The 18445-nt window shown below is 38.0% G+C and overlaps 1 protein-coding gene across 1 annotated transcript in view; it reads right to left on the reverse strand.

The window, feature by feature from the left end:
* Nucleotides 1-18445, reverse strand: part of gria3b (glutamate receptor, ionotropic, AMPA 3b) — a 115092-nt gene that overhangs the window by 5206 nt on the left and 91441 nt on the right. Inside the window, exons 13-14 of the mRNA XM_079390144.1 lie at nt 4956-5203; nt 4001-4115 (exon numbers count right to left, since the gene is read on the reverse strand). Of these exons, the coding sequence (XP_079246270.1) occupies nt 4001-4115; nt 4956-5203 (363 nt within the window). The remainder of the gene's footprint in view (nt 1-4000; nt 4116-4955; nt 5204-18445) is intronic.

Here is an 18445-nt window from a genome sequence, read left to right on the forward strand (position 1 = left end):
TAAAGCAGGGCTCCTGGCCATTATCAACACACATGTGGCAGGCATTCTGACTAGTACCTTCCATTCACCAGGGCTAAGCTAGTGTGCCAGGACCTACCCGTATCGCTTTGAGTAATCGGCATACACTGTTAAGAGAAGAACGGGCAGGTTTCTGAAGAGATCGCCTGCGTGGCTATAAAAGCAGAGAAGCGTCTTGGTTAATTTGAGCATCTGAGAATGTGGATCTCCACTGGAACCCTCGACTGACTGACAGACCAACGAAAATTACCAGTAGTATTTTGCTCAGGCTGAGGAGAGCTGGCGTTAGGACTCTGTGAACGGATTACAGGCGGAGAGTACAAAGCAACCAAACAGGCAAACACACATACAAAAGTAAACAAGACCGTACACAGATGAGTCAAAGCATTTGCAAAGTAAAACACTGTGTTACCTGGGCGCTGGAGTTAACTGAACCGGTGGCTAGTCGCGCTACGTCAAAGGCTAGTGTCGCTAATCGGTAGCTGCGGGTACTGTAAATGACATTAGCATTAGCGGCTAACGAAAAATTGTGATCAATGATTGATGTGGTGGCCATTTTGGGTAGTACTCTTCAATTACATACAGTTAACGCAATGCTATTCATTAAAGTCAACATGAAATTAATATATTTCCGTAATATACATGCATGTCTTATTGCGCAAGACTCTCCAAAAGAAGCAATACTTCACAATACTCAAATAAAGTATCAAAGAAAAAATATATTTGCGTTTGTAAACTTTCATAATGCAATAACTTGCTCTGCCTCTGAATGTCTTGTGACCTTCACTGCAAAGAATTAAGTTGTAAATAAAGATGACTGGAGTATGTTTTACAGAAAAAACTACTATGAAAAATACTATTTTAGTGTGTTTACTTCAAAATTACACTGCTGACTGCTGTTTCCTTGTAATTACTTGTCTCAAAGTAAATCCTGCACTATTTTTTTCCATGATATGCAATCAGTTCTTGTTAACTGAAATAAAGTCCCACTTGTTTTTCTTGAAAAATATCACATTTAACTGCGAGCCAAATGGGTTGTGATGATCATTTCATGTTGACTTTTAGTCTGTTGCTAGAGAACGCCATTTTTCTAAAATGTAATGTAAACCTCTAAAATTGAATTTTGTTTTGTTTTCACTATAATAGAAAGTGCCGTCACTCGTCTAGACATAATTAGTCGCTTAAATGTTCTTTACATTTCTCATGGCTGCTGCTGATTTAGCTATGTGGTCCTAACATTTCTTTTAGCTTGGAGAGAGACATTGATTAACAATGTAATTATCCTCGGAGCGTTTGGAGCGACTGGAGTGGGAAACCTATCAGCAGCGAGGATGGCAGCGGGCTGCCAGGGGCCGAGAGGAGAACGGGTTGTGTGACTCATGATGGCTGTTTGTTGCAGGTGGCTTAATGTGGATTTCTCTCCTGTTTTTCTCTTTTTGTTGTGTTTTTCCACAGCTGGCTGTGCGGCTGGGTCCAGACGCGCCACTGCAGCCTCGCTGCATTAGATCATTAGAGCTAGCCCATCCACTGCGTGTCGACTAATGGGGGCTTCAAATCACTGCAAACTGCAAAAACAGAGAGCTGGAACAAAGAAGGTGATTATGAAAGCTCACATAACCTTTCACCTTCATCCACAGGCAGGGGGCACAATGCTTTTGTTTGTACTGAAAAACCTGCTCCCTAACAACTAGTACAGATGTTATTAGAGAGGCCCCATTTTCAGGAAATAGGAAACTATGGAAAGAAATGACAATTAAAGTCAACATGAAATCAAAACTGGCCTTATGTTCTGGCTGAATACACATTTCTGGTTCATTAGTGCATGGTATTCAAAAAAAAAAATAATAATAATCTTTGATCAAAATATAATGACTTGCTCCTCAGAAACAGTTTTTGCTTTTGACTGATGTCACCAAGGCTATACCAGCTATGTAGGCATTTTTATGCCTTTTTCCAACCCAGGCTCATTGGAAAAATATGCTTAAGACAACCTTTTATGATTGCGCTGCAGTTTTGCGACACTTTAAAACATGTTCAGTTTGATCCAAAACAGTTGAGCATGAGTCTATCAATGTTTTACAACAACTACAGCTGATGTACGTATCAGAAATGATATGTCTGCTGAATGGCGCTGAAAGGTTAATGTTCTATCGCGTTTGTGATTAATGAACCACCTACACTAAACCTGAACCTAAACCTAACCAGTAGTCTTAACTGATACTGAATTAGTATGACTCGTGCACTTTTTTTCAATGTCATAACTTAGTATTGTACATGAAAACAAGTCTCCCCCATAATCATAATTTGTGTGAAACTGAATAAAAGTGGGTGTTTTATTGCTAGTGTTCAGTTCAGCTGGAAACTGCAGTGAATTGTGTGTATAAGTACATTTTTGGAGGCATGTTTTTCAATAAACCTGGGTTGCCTTTTTTTGTTCTAGGTGATGTAGAGTTTCTAAAATCTTAGTATGCAATAGCCAGTGCAGTAATTTAATGCTAGTTAATTAAAAACTATAATAGCAAAAATTGCAAATACCTTCCATCAATGTTTTCTTATCGAACATCCAACAAAAATCCTAACAAAATTTCACCCACAAATGTCACATTACAGAATGCCATTTCATGTTGACTTTAAATAAAATGAAAAATCTTCCCCAATTTCTCAAAATGTTTTATTAAACAACCTATTCTAGCACTAACAAAATCTAGCATATTTTAAGTGGAGAAAAAGCTAGCATTTACAATCCTAAATGTTATGCAAATGTAGACTGAGGTATTCTGGTGGAGTGCTTTTAGTGGTTTCATAAATCCTTTCACATGTCGAGAAAATTCATGCTCTATATTGCATTTATTCTACAAACTACATCCGTGCTCTACTTTGGCCAATTTGAAGGTCCTGAAAATGAGGCTTTTAATGCTGTACACTTTTTAAGTCTGGGACACACATGAAAAAGCACTGTTAGTCATCATGTGTGTCCCCACTGTGACTATTATTCTCAAAGCAAACAACAAGAACAGTTCCATATAAAAGTGATTTTGCGCTTCTGTGTGATGTGAATTGACCTGGAAAGTCTAAGGGTAGCACGTCAGTTAATCTTCACCTCCACATGTGTACAAAATAAGGGCTGGACTGGGCCCAACACGTCCCTCATATACCCTGCTGTGTGGGTTAACATCAGCCTCGTGGAGGGAGGACAAATAGCCAGGATCAAATGAAGTGATGGATTTCTGATCCTGTGCGCAGATTGGTGTGGAGATGGGAATGCTCATGTATGTGCGCTATTCTTAGCCACTCAAGCCTCAGATCACACTGTTTGTGTCAGTGTTTTAACAGTCCTGATCTATGCTGTCTATTAGTCCTGTCAGACATTAAAGTTTTAGGATGTAACATTGATTTGTCCTCTCATACTTCTCCTAAAAAAGTGTAACACTTAAAACACTGCTCTGGTTGGTGGTGACGCTTCCCCTTTGACTTCTGGAATAAATGGTGAAAAGTTATTGCTATTCTACCTGAGAAAACTAACTAATAAGATTAGGTCACCGTCCGTGGACAGCTGCCTAGCAGAAGCAAAGCGAGAAGGCAATCTCAAGTCTCTCTTTACTGTCTGCCAGGCGGATGTTTTCTCTGATTTCTAATACATGAACAGTTCACCAGTCTCAGCGCTAATATCGCTAATGAACTAGCGCAGCTCCAGCTGCTAACCAAACAGCATCGCTAACATCTGTGTGTGAATGCTACACTAAGGTGAAGTTTGTAAAAAAACAAAGTGACTTCTCCTCAGTAGGACAAAATCATACTGGTCATTTTCTCTCCTCCGTTAGCCAAGTCAGGGTTCTGGATTAGCTCTCAGATAATGTGGGGTCACTGAAAGGATGCATGTTTTTTTTTTGTTGGTTGTTTTTTTTTTGGCTCGGTTCAGGAATAACAGGCTTGCCGATTACTCTGTACTATGGTACCCGATTTCGGTGACATTGAGGCTGACCTTGGAGTCACCTCCCCCGCTGCCGCACTCTCCCTTGTCGTACCACCATTTGTTTTTCAATTTGTCCAACAGGCCTTGCTCATTCAGTTTTAAAACTGCCAGGTTAACAGCATTTCTTGAAACAATAAAACATAACTTGTAAGAAAATGCACAGGTCTGTGAGCAATCTACTGCATTAGCATAGTAGTAGTAATGGTAACGTTACTGAATACGGTGAGCTACTACTACTGAGAGTCAATTATAGCAGTAATCAGAATGGTTGAAAGAGCACAATTTGGTTAGGAATTTCACGAATATGAAGGTAAGAGACGCTCAGAGCAAAGAAAGTGTTAAATATTCAAGGTGGCATGGAGGGTTACGCTGTTTCAAACTGAAGTGTGCGGGATGGGGACATTGTCATTGAGAAGAAAAGTAACAACAACAAACATCATGCAATTAACATTCGTCACAAGTGACAGCGCAGCTTTTACAAGCTAAATTGAAAAACCGTTGAACTGTTAAATTAAAAGTGACAACACGACAGTCAGGAAGGACAGCCACACGAGAAAGCGAGAGAAAGATCGAAGGACAAAAAAGACAGCAGAGAGACGGGAAGGGACGCAGACGCACACACACACACACACACATATACACACACACACACACATACACACACACACACACACACACACATGTGAAATGATTGCTTAAATTAGCCACTGATAAGTCTCGAAATTATAAAAATCTGGTTGAAAAACTGGGAAAGAAGACAAACATTTAAAGAAGAGAGAACTGATCAGAAGCATCATTGTGAATCAAATAACATTCATAATGCATTATACCGTTACCTCTTTGTCATAATAGGGATTGGGATTGGGGGAGGGAGGGGAGGGGAAGAGGAAATGACAACACAGGACATCAGGGTAGGTGGAATACTATAACAACATGGAGAATATTGTTATATTATTCCACCCACCTTAATGCTGAGCCTTTGGGGGTTGCCACACCATAGCCCTTAGAGTCCAGATTGCCGCCCACTTTCATGGTGTCGCAGGGCTTCCTCTGCTCAATGTATTCGTTCATGGTGGATTCGAGAAGAAAGGCGAATTTGCCCTTCGACTTTCGTACCCGTGCCACCCCATCGGGTGTGGTCTTGGCGAAGACGGAGGGCTCGGCCGATTTCATGTACGACCACATTTTTTCGTACACTGCTATTTTTGAACGCTGTGCAAAGGAGACAAGAAAAACAGACATACGGCCGTATATCGTTATTCATGAAGTGCACAAAGATTGCATTTACACATCATGTCTTATGCAACTTAATTATAGATAATGATCACTAAAATGATACAGAATTACAGACATCATGTATTTAGTTCCCAATAAGATTGCAGAGCATGTGATAGACCCAATAGGAGATTAGTTATGTTCAATGCTTTAATCTCTAGGGTTTGGGAAAGTTACTTTTAAAATTAATGCATTACAATATTGCGCTACTTAATAAAAAAAGTAACTGTGTTTCTTTTAGTTACTTTTTATGGAAAGTAATGCATTATGTACCTTTTGCATTACTTTTTTGTCACCTGGGCTGGGCTTGCTTATTTATTTTTTAAATACAAAAAAACTCAGTTATATTTTTGGGAACTGTAAAGGCCCTTTCACACCAAAAGTGAAATTAATACATGTGGGGTTACAGGAGAGGTGTCAGTGATTAAATGGGAAAACAAAGCATTACTTCTTTGATAAAGTAACAGATATTTTCTTGTAAATTTACAAGTCATGTGTTACTTTACTAGTTACTGATCATGTAACTCGTGCTACTCGTGTTACCCACAACATTGCTGATCACATTCAGTTGTTTCTGTCTGTCAACAACAGGAAGATTAAACCAGTGTATGTGCCTGTCAAGTCAAGTCACTTTTATTTATATGGCGCTTTTAAAAATACAGATTGTGTCAAAGCAACTTTCCAATATCAAAATAGGAAAATAGTGTCAATAATGTAAAATGACAAGATTAAACACTCAATTTTCAGTTAAAGGCATTTCATTATTGAATTCAGAGATGTCATCGTCCAGCTCAGTTCAGTTTAAATAGTATCTGTGCAATCAGGTCGCCGATATCGCTAGAAATGAAGTGTCCCCAACTGAGCAATCCAGAGGCGACAGCGGCAAGGAACCAAAACTCCCTCTGTGACAGAATGGAGAAAAACACCTTGGGAGAAACCAGGCTCAGTCGGGGGGCCAGTTCTCCTCTGGCCAGACGAACCAGCAGTTTGTTCCAACTGCAGCAAAGTCAGATTGGTCATTAGTCTTGTATGCTAACCTATAACAAATGAAATTTGCGATTGTGTGAATGTGAAAAAGCAAAACCAAAATGCTTTGTGTTCACAATGCATGATATTCACCCTTCCTGAATGCCAAAGCCTCATCTGACTCATACTAGAATACTGTTTTATATTTCCAGTCTCTGGCGTTTCTAGTCAAAGTAGCATATTTTTATAGCTGTTAATGTAATGTTAAACCTATTAAAATGGCTTGATAATGTGATAAAAATGGCTGGCGTCGCAATTGTTGTGGCAGACAGCAACACTACAGCTTGACCCTGAATTTTATTCTTCGTAGTATTAAAAGTTTCTCTTTTTATCCAGTATTAACATGGGTTCCTAAGGGGACCTGCTGTATAGAATAATCTGGGCTGGTTTGCAGTGTTCACATACAGTACAAGAAAAAAACAAATGCGAACAACTTCAAGGAAACTGACAAAGTGTCTCCCTGAGGCTGACAGAAACATATGTTTGCTTTATATTTGATTTACACTAACTAACACTCTCTGCCAGCCATAACCGATAATGCTCACTTACTAGTCCACTCTTTTTTCAGAAACAAACTGTCAGTTATATTTTAATAAGTAGTTTAATTTGGAGCCAAAAACCTCCTGGGCAGCGCTCTGATATGCAGTACAGCTGCCGATTCGTTCCCCTTAACTTAAAACTTAAAAAACTTAAAGTAGTTTAGTAGCAATTATACAGAAGTGTCTGTTTTTAAAGTAGTAGAGTTTCAGAGAGGCCAAATATTCAGTGCTGAACTGAAGGCGCAAAAACTGCAGAATTATTTAATGCATCAAGGGGAACATAAATAATGACAGCATATGCCAACATAGACAACTGCATCAGCAAAAAAGTCACAGCGTTTGCTTCCAGAATGCCAAGAGGAACAGATGGACACTTTATAGGATTGTTGCTAAATGACACAATAATAGAGCCTTAAAAATCACCAAAGAACCAAAGTTTATGGCAGGGCTGTTACTCAGAAAGCACTTCTGGAAAACACGCATCTGGTGAATGGAGAATTAAACCTGGCAGCTGAAAGAAAATTGTCCAGTGGCATTTCTTACATCTGGGCTGGTTTAAGTTTGAATGAAGTCAAAGGATGCTTTCAGCCTGTTGTATCTGTTGGTAACTGTTAAGTGTGTTTGGGGATGTGTAATATTATGGGCTGTTTTATCATGGGAGTCGTTATATCAAATGATTGCTGTGTGAGATCATATACCAGCTGAAGAATATGAGGCTGTTTTTACTGCTGCGTTTACTGTATATTGCATGCCTATTCCCTCATGATATTCCCATATTCCCCCAAACACACATCTATACTATATAATAAAGACTAAGATGGCCTTCTTCATCATTGGGTATAATCACTGAACTCTTATGGGATGTTCTGGAGCTAAAGTAGAAACTTTTTTTCTTTGAAAAAAAAATGCATTGTACACCAGAATTAGAATATATATCCTATATCAACTCGTGTAACAGGGTTGCAGGGCTGACGAATGCATTCAACAATTTTAGAAACGGGTAGAAAAGATCCAAATTATGACATATCTTGGGTGTCACACTTATGGCAAACTGTCATGCTATTTATTACATATACCATATGGGACACTAATTTGTAAGCAAGCATCTTCTGTAATTTGTATTCGTTTTTGGTGGAGGATGTAAAGATTTCAGAAGAAACATTAGTCAAATTCAAGTCATAGCCGGGAACCTTTTGTCATTCCAAGTGCTGTTAACTGTGAATCAAGATGACAACTGAACACAAAGCCCACAGCGTCCACATTACTGTTTCTATTAATAATGGATACATCGCTATCCGTAATTAAAATGCTATCAAGTGAAACTGCATGACTAGCGGTTTTACTGCATCAAGGTCTATAAACAACTCCATTAACATACTTCGAAAAGTGGTATACTGTATACTGACAGAGAATAGCTGACCATTCAATATTTAGATCCAGATCCTATCAATAATAACACATTTTACTATTAACACAATAAATATTGTATGAGTAGGATATCAATACGAAGACCATACTTCACTCATTGCAAGTTCAAAGTCAAGTCAAAGTCAAGTTCACATTAATGCATGACAAAACTATTGCTGCATCCCAACCAACTATTCTAATAGTATTCAAGATGATAATTAGTGCTCCTTAAATCATAGACACTGAAAATAGTGTCAAATGTGTCGGGATGTGTTCCAAAACTGTCTTCCTACTCAGAAGTATATACTGTCCCATGGGTGTTACCTAAGCTGAATATGGTACCTTATTTATTTTTTGTCATGGTAATACCATATGTATTTTGACATTTACCATGGAAGTACCATTGTATTCATTGATGTCCCTTGAGTACACCTCAGCATATTATTTTATGAAAGTCATGAAAGTGTGTTCTCTTTATTACAAGTCGTTTTTAGTTTAAAAAAAACAACTTTTAAAAAAAAATATATACTTTGAAGTACAAGTGTGCATTCAATATGATTATGAGCACTTCTTTTTTCACAAGGAGGACCTTGAAGGACCATATAAACACCAAGGCTTGTGATCATTCAGTGATCATCCTGGTTCACTGTACATCAAAGTCCCCTCATAATAGCAGTTTCGTACCATGATAAAATGCTTCACGGGATACACACTTACATCACGTGGTCAAACCCAAACCCTACTACCTCAACTATAATGGGAAGCGTTTAAACCTTCCTTCGAGGCGAGACAATCCTAACACCAATTTAGGTCAAAAGAGAGTTGTTTCTCTGAAACTGTCTTCATTCTACTTCAATATGTCACTTCAACTACTGAAGATGTGTGAATAACAACTGAGATAGAGGACTAGAGACAGGGCGACTGCGAGAGTGACGTGAAGTGGAAAGCTCAACCGTTCTCTCCTCCCTTCAGTTTGTCAAGCATTACCGGAGCCTACATTGTGCAGAGGTCATATCATTCAGCTCGCAAAATGAAAGTGTCACCGCACCGCAGACGTGAAGCCTGGCATGTAAACTTCACATTAGAGTTGCTTTGAATGGAAAAGAAAGTGTTTACTGCTGCTCTTGCTCTACGGGGCCGTAAGAGGTTGAAGAGCAGTGCTTCTGAAGACTGTTAGCTCACGTTTGGGAAGACAGGTAGTTTTTAGAGAGCAGAATTAAACAGCTCTCAGCGTGACAACACAAGCTGCTGCGCTGTCTCTGTGCTCCACAAATCTGCTGCTAAAGCCTGTTGTCACACATGCCACTGATGTGAGAAAATGCTCAACAGTTTGAGGACCTTTTTTAGTATCATCGCATACTTCAAGAACCACAAACCCTTTCGGCTTGTCCTAAGGTTCTTGAATTGGTTCTAAATGAAGTAGTGCTGTCAAGCGATTAATGGCATCTAAAATAAAAGTTATTGTTTAGAAAATATATGTGTGTGTGTACTGTGTATATTTATTTTGTATAAAGACGCACTCATACAGTATATATTTTGAAAATATTTACGTTTATCTTAATATTCTTATAATTTATATTATATATACATATATTTAATATATAAATATATATATTTTTTTAATATATACATGCATGTGTGTGCATTTATATATACATAATAAATATACATGGTACGCACACACACATTATGTAAACAAAAACAGTTTCAGACGATTACCTTTGATTTGGTGAACCAGTTCAGAAGAACATCACTCCAGACCGTTTGCCTGAGGCTCTGGATTACAAGTAATAATGGTGTAAATAATGTTTCCTGCACAGACCGTTCGTTTGGCTTCATAAGACCTCAATATATAATCAGGAGCCACTGGTATTCATTTAGTGTTGCCTGTATATGCTTTTTTGACTCTCAAAGTGACGGGCGCTGCTGACTTGCATTTTGTGAATCTACAAGGACCACAGTTTCAGCTAAAATCTTTAAAAAAGTCACTTGCATCTTGGATCCAAATTAACAGCAACTTTTCATTTTGAGGAGAACTATCCTTTTAATCTGAGCAAGATATTTTGAACAACACATGTTTTTGCTCCCTCCTCAACTATTAAGGAAACCTGACGGAAACAGATAATTAGAGTATGTTAGATTTCAGAATTATTACAAACTGTCCGCCCCTGGCTCTAATACAGCTCTTTGATCGGTGCATTAATCGATATATAGTAGCTGTATGTCCAGAGTAAACATATTCCACACATTGCAGGCTGCTTTCATCATACCCGTCTCTCAGCCTCTCCTCATATCTCTGTCCTCGCCACAGAGCTTATTACCGTGCCACCTCATATCAGCCGCACCATCTCACTCTCCACTAAAGCTTCACTTCTGAATCATTCGCTTTCCAGACGGAACATATTTCTCCTCACTGCCCGTTGCTTTTCTGCAGTATACTACTTGAGTTGTTACTCACCGGGAAGCTTTACTCAGTGTACAGCGCTTGCATAAAGTATGTGTGAATGCCATTGCATTAGAAAACAATCTATCAAAAAAGCATCTGCTAGGAGTAATTTTATTCATTAACTCACAACTGTCAGACATACCAGCCTGCGCCTCCCTAGAGTTTTTGCTCGGAGGTCCTGAAAGTTCAATCCGTGAGGTGCTTTTAATTTCACGGCCAGGCATACTGTTGTGTATAATGTATAAGGTTTAGTGCCCCTGTCCCATAATTCCTCAGATGTGAAAGTGTTTTCATGCTTTGGGGAAACATGCTGGATGCAGCTTGCGGAGTTATGCATGATATATAGGTTTGGATTAGAAATAATAAATGTGCTGTGAGACTTTCACCATTCCACGTTGATTTAGCATTCAATTGTTGTAACACGTATAAAAGTTTAAAGTATATGAAAGGAAACTGCATGACTAACTGTGCAGTGGACTGGACAGACCACACAGAAAGGTCAGGCTACAGACTGCTTTATTTTTTTTAATGTGCCCAGCGGGCAGCTAGAGCGGTTTTAGACTCACCAGCTCAGGCAAACACATGAACAAATCTGAACAAGCCAGCTCTGACCAGACTCAACCTGATAATAACTCATGCCCGATGAATATGTAGAGGCAGAGGTGAAAATGAAAAATATAAGCAGAGGCAGAAGCAGAAACAGAGGTGGTGTTTACATAACTCCATTATATTCAATATTGCACATCCTGAAGGAAGCTCTTGGATCTCTGAAGCGCCTTCATTGTGTTACAGGGAATCTGCCTGCTGCCATCCGACCGAAATGAGCTTTCTGAGGTTTTGGTAACACCTTATTTTATAGATACGGTATAAATAAAGTGCTTATAAATAATTAGCAAATTTCAAACTATTAGTTTATAAATCACAGCTTATACATTGTTAATACATTAATAGGCTGTATACAAATAGTGAGTTCTTTATTCATTGTCACTGTACTGAATCATTTATATCAAACGAATCGTTAAAAACGGCTGATTCAATAGAAAGGAAACAAGTGAGACCATCTGAATGGAATCACTGGCTCACTCGATTCATTCAAAACGTGTTGCTATGCACTGTTGTATAAAACTAATAGCACATTTGTGTGCGCACGTGCTAATATACAGAAATGTGTTTAAAAAGTATATAAATTTGTATTTTTCTTAGAAAATGATTGATCATTTGGCTAGATAAGACCCTTATTCCTCGTTTGGGATTGTGTTGAGCCCTTTGAAGTTGCACTGAAACTGCAATTTGGACCTTCAATCCGCTGAGCACCATCGAAGTCCACTACATTGAGGAAAATCCTGGGGTGTTTTCCTCAAAAACCTTATTTTCTTCTCAACTGAAGAAAGAGAGACATGGACATCTTGGATGACATGGGGGTGAGTAAATCATCAGGAACCTTTCATTCTGGAAGTGAACTACTTTAATATATTAACAACTACAACTGATAAACTACTGTATATAATAATAAAGTGCTACCAAGTTTTTGTTTCTCTCAACAGTAATGCCATGGTGCCAAAAATGTCTCAGCAGGATACTTCTTCGTCGGTGTGCCCTTGGGAAATCGATGATCTAAATACCTAAATGAATAGCGTGTGACAAGGAATCATCTCTATCACACAGTTTGCTCAACAGAAGAAACCAGAGTGGAACAGTAGTAGTTTACACCTGTATTACACAAGCGTAAAACTACTGTAGTCAACACAAGCTGGAGTTGTGTGCATATGAACGCCTGCAGTGTTTAATGCGGTGAACCGCAGGCATCGAGTGAGTGAGAGAATCAGCTGCTGTTCTTTATGTGAGAAACAGATGTGAGCACCTTGAGAAGGTATTGATCAAGGATTACATGTTATCCACCATCACATAACACTGCCTGCACTCTTTCAATACAACTGTTTGAGTTTCAGAGGAGAACAAATATATATCAATGTCAGACAAATCATCTCCATTGTCAGTAGGACAAACTGAATGACACTTCGCTGTTTGAGATTTTAACAAAGTCTCCTTTGCTCTAAAAGCTGTCAGTGAAGAATAGTATTTTAACAGCATCACCCAGCTGATTGCTCAGTGCAGGAATAACCTGAACCGACTCGCTCAATCATTACAGATTCCTCAAGGCCAGAGGCACAGTGATAGTTTTAAATATGAAAAAAAAGATTTCATGCACCATATCTCCTTTTTAATAAATCTCTCTTCAAGGAGACAGTTCTCTGTTAAATCTGACTGGACTGTCCTTTTCCCATAAGATAAACCTGTATAAACCTGTTAAAGGTAACAAACACATCATTTTATAGATTCAAATGTACTAGGAGAGATTACATTATATATCACATGAACATATCAAATTATTACGGAAGTTCTAAGCGGCCATGCATTATTATAATTTTTCTGTCTTGTTTTCTCGTGATCACGACTTAACGAAAGTTGTTTTGTCGTTATCACGACTTAATTTTCTCGTGATCTCGACATAACGAAAGTTGTTTTGTCGTTATCACGACTTAATTTTCTCTGTGTATTCGGCATGAGAAAATGCTATAGAAGCAGCATCATCGCAGCATCATGGATGATCGTATTCGCTTTTACTTTGATCAGGGACTCACTCAAACTGAAATAATAAAAATATGGTATAAGTACCATCCCAAATATTGAAGGTGTTGTGTGTGTGACCGACTACATTGATCCATGATAGAATACTTGTCATGCATATTCATACTCGGACATTTTAGCTCTGTGTCTGTCAGTGATTGACGACTTACACATAAGTGTTCGACACTTGAGAAGGAGGCTGTCGGGTCTGCAACTTTATCGTCGAAGACAATATAGCGACCCTGATTTTCTCACGATAGCTACAATTACGTCGTGAGAAAACGGTTTTTAGGTTGAGATCAACAACTTTCGTTATGTCCAGATAACCACAAAACAACTTTCGTTATGTCGAGATCACGAGAAAATTAAGTCATGATAACGACAAAACAACTTTCGTTATGTCGAGATCACGAGAAAATTAAGTCATGATAACGACAAAACAACTTTCGTTATGTCGAGATCACGAGAAAATTAAGTCATGATAACGACAAAACAACTTTCGTTATGTCGAGATCACGAGAAAATTAAGTCGTGATAACGACAAAACAACTTTCGTTATGTCGAGATCACGAGAAAATTAAGTCGTGATAACGACAAAACAACTTTCGTTATGTCGAGATCACGAGAAAATTAAGTCGTGATAACCACAAAACAACTTTCGTTATGTCGAGATCACGAGAAAATTAAGTCATGATAACGACAAAACAACTTTCGTTATGTCGAGATCACGAGAAAATTAAGTCGTGATAACGACAAAACAACTCGTTATGTCGAGATCAGGAGAAAATTAAGTTGTGATAATGACAAAACAACTTGTTATGTCGAGATCACGAGAAAATGAAGTCGTGATAACGACAAAACAACTCGTTATGTCGTGATCACGAGAAAATTAAGTCGTGATAACGACAAAACAACTCGTTATGTCGAGATCAGGAGAAAATTAAGTCGTGATAATGACAAAACAACTCGTTATGTCGAGATCACGAGAAAATTAAGTCGTGATAACGACAAAACAACTTTCGTTATGTCGAGATCACGAGAAAATTAAGTCGTGATAATGACAAAACAACTCGTTATGTCGAGATCACGAGAAAATTAAGTCGTGATAATGACAAAACAAGTCGTTATGTCGAGATCACGAGAAAATTAAGTCGTGATAATGACAAAACAAGTCGTTATGTCGAGATCACGAGAAAATTAAGTCGTGATAACGACAAAACAACTCGTTATGTCGAGATCACGAGAAAATTAAGTCGTGATAACGACAAAACAACTTTCGTTATGTCGAGATCACGAGAAAATTAAGTCGTGATAACGACAAAACAACTTTCGTTATGTCGAGATCACGAGAAAATTAAGTCGTGATAACGACAAAACAACTCGTTATGTCGAGATCACGAGAAAATTAAGTCGTGATAACGACAAAACAACTCGTTATGTCGAGATCACGAGAAAATTAAGTCGTGATAACGACAAAACAACTTTCGTTATGTCGAGATCACGAGAAAATTAAGTCGTGATAACGACAAAACAACTCGTTATGTCGAGATCACGAGAAAATTAAGTCGTGATAACGACAAAACAACTCGTTATGTCGAGATCATGAGAAAATTAAGTCGTGATAACGACAAAACAAGGCAGAAAAATTATAATAAAGCATGGCCGCTTCGAACTTCTGTAAATTATACATATCACAGGTAAAATTTTTTATTTTATTATTATTTTTATATGCAGAATAAGGCATTAATATGTGCTGTATGTGAAGTACTAATAAACAGTGAATATGCTAGTAATATGCATTTTAATAAGAAACTAGTTAATAGTGAGAATTGGTCCTTAAAATAAAGTGTTACCGAAATGATGTGTATATGTCATAATAAATCTAATTCCACAAACAGTTCAAAATATTGTCCGAATGATGCACTGCATTGCATCAATAGATTTTACATCCCTAGGATTGATAATATATTTCAGTACGTTTGTTAATACTGACACAATGTGCATTTGGTTCTCTGAGTGCAAAGACAAAAACACATCATAGACCAACAACTTTGAAATATTTATTCCTAATGTTAAATAAACCAAACAAATAAATTAAGCAAATATATGAATATTTGGGAAGGAAATAATAAACTTGGGGGTTGTGTCAAAGATAATGACATATGTCTCGCTCCAAATGTTGTGGATGATTTGAAACATCCAGCTGTTCTCTGCCGTATGGCTCTAATTAAACTGGAATGTGTTTCCTGAAAACAGATCGAAAATAGAGCTTGAATCTCCATTAATCAGGATTTTTTTTCCTGTCAAACCTCTGTGCTTTTAATTAAAAGTCCCTTGAAATAGCAGTTCACACATGTCATTGGAAATCTGAAAGCTGTAGAGTGTAACTAGGACACTCATTATATGGAATATCTGAGATCCCCAAACCCCTCGGTTGTCGACTTGCAAACCTTTAAAATGACATCAAACGAATGCCGCCATGCAAACCTGCAGCTGACAGGGCAGTGTACATACCTCCTAATGGATGTGTGTATAAAGCGGGCACTTTTTAAGTATTAGAGAAACATGCAGATAGCTAATTTAAACCCTAATTGCAATGTCAGTCTCGATGTGCTCATGAATGTATTGCTTACTTTATTCTAAATATCTTTCAAGTGCACTATTTGACCCTCTGGGCCACTTTTCATTACGCACAAATTGCAAACCAAGGTAAAGCAACTAATTATGGTTTTTGAGCTGACCTCTATGACCATATGCAGGATTTGATTAGGCTATAGAGACGCCTGTCTGCCTTTGCCTCCCTTCACTCTGACAGCTCAGGCTAACTCGAGCTTGTTCACAGCACCTACAGCAATCATCTCCATTGACTTAATGACTGCTTCTTCAAAAAGGGTTGTATGGCGTAGACCTGACTGACTGTTTCAGCTAAAAGAGAGGGATTTTGCTAACAAGCAGGTGTGGGAAAGGAGCGATTGCAGCTCTTGGCAGAACTAATGTTTCTTTTTGTTTGTTCTCCAACAACAAGCTCCAAGTGGCCTCCCCGCTGTAATGAATTCCCATGCTGATCCAGGCTTAACTGGTGAAGGTGGTTGGCTAAAGAAGTACTGCAAGCTACACTAGTAAAGAAACTTAGAAATCAAAGCACCAGCATCCAAAATGGAATATGGATGAACATCAATTAATCAAATAACAAAAGGCATGCACTGTTTTTCTGAGCATTTTACAGTTATCGAGGTGAACCTTTATTTATATAGAAAACACTGTACAGATTGTTTCAAAACAGCTTTACTTGAATAGACAGGGAAAAAATATTCAAAGATGCATGCAAAGTTCATTTCTGCTCTAAAAAACTAGTTTCATTGTTCAACTGAGGTCAGTTGAGTGTAAATTCTGTTCAGTTCCTGAACAAGAAAATGTTCAGTATGTGGTAGTAAAATTGCTTTCAGTTTCATCCAAAACAGAACAATGTTAATGTTGGAAAATTACGTTAACAAAAGCAAAAGTAAGAAAGACGCACATTTCCTGAAGCAGCCATGCCACTTTAGACTACATGCAAGTGTAATTCTGTACCAGGTGCGCTACCGAGAGAGTTTACTTCCTGCAGAAATGCCATACATACTGAATGAAACAGATTATGCAATGCAAAAGTTAAAATGTATTACTTTACAAATCATACAATATGGTAAAATTCTTTTGAGGTCATAACATTGTATTGTGCAAGGAACCATGCAAAAATAAGTCTATATCAATTTGCTCCTGTAACTGCAATTTTTGTGAAAAGTTATACAAGTTGGTATTTCACTGCCTCTCGTGCAGCTTTTCCTACTGTTGGCCACTCAAAGGTTCATCTCCTTTGCAATTATCATAAAAACTTCAAATATTTAATGCATTAATATTATATTAAGAAGTGTAAATAGTGAGTTTTCGAGAGCTCTTAAAAGTGTGATAATGGCTTGTACTTTCCCTGTCTGCTGCTGTTGAGGGGGTCACAGCTAGCAGAGCAGCTGCACTGAGATAAACAGCAGTGTTGAGCTGTAGCATTGCTACAATCATGTTGCTTTTTAGTAGTAATTAATTTGGAAAGAACAACTGGCAAACACTACATTTATCTGGCAATATTTCAACACTTAAGTTTTATGTAGAATTTTTTCTGTCAGCTGTTTAGAATCATAAACCCGGAGGGCCATGTCATGAATGAATCACTCAGTTCCTAGCAATCAACAGAATGGCTTAGTAAAAGTCTGAATAAGGTTGTGAATCAGTGTAAATAATTCTGACAGCTCAATCTCGCTGATTTGTTTGAAGTGGTTTCTCACGGCATAAAACAGTAACAAGATCCAAAGGAGTGTTGGATGAAGTAGATACTGACCTGCAATCAACTAAAAACAAAGCCTGCAAATCTACCCAGTTGTCTCTCAGCAATGAAGAAGGTCTTTTATTTCAACACTTGCATGTTTATGACTCTTCGATTGAACTCTTGACATTGTGAATCATATTTTCCAACAGAAACAGTATCAAAACACTAATAGTACATCTAAGCACATAAAGTCCCCTTTAAATGGTTATTAGTATGAATGTTAGTCTTAAAGTAAGCTAGTGTGCTCCAAAACAATGACAAAAGTCACATTTGGAAGATATATGCATTCAAAATCTACAGTCTCTCTACCACCAATGAGGATCAACAATTTCTCAGCAATCAGCTTCTCATCAGATGTTCTGTCCAATCAAATGCTCTCCAGAATCTGAAGCATCCCGCCCCTTACACTGTGAAATACACTAAAGCTGTGGCTGAAATTGTTTGCATAGTTCTTATGTTATATATGTCAAATGGCACCTAGTGTACTATATAAGGGATAGGGAGCAATTTGGACAATTTAAAGTGCCCCTATTATGGATTTTTGAAAATGACCTTTCATGCAGTGTGTAACACAGCTCTAAGTGAATGAAAACATCCTGCAACATTTTAAATCTGAAAGTGCACCGTGTATAAAGTTATTGTCTCTCAAAAGAAAGAGTCAACTCTGAATAATTGAAACGAGTCGTTTTGACATCTACATGAAACATTCTCATATTGCCCGCCTACTTGTTGTGCGTGCAGACCTGGGAAAACTTGAACTCCCATCCCTCAAACAC

This window comes from Barbus barbus (assembly GCF_936440315.1).
Source record: "Barbus barbus genome assembly, chromosome: 33".
NCBI classification, from domain to species: domain Eukaryota; kingdom Metazoa; phylum Chordata; class Actinopteri; order Cypriniformes; family Cyprinidae; genus Barbus; species Barbus barbus.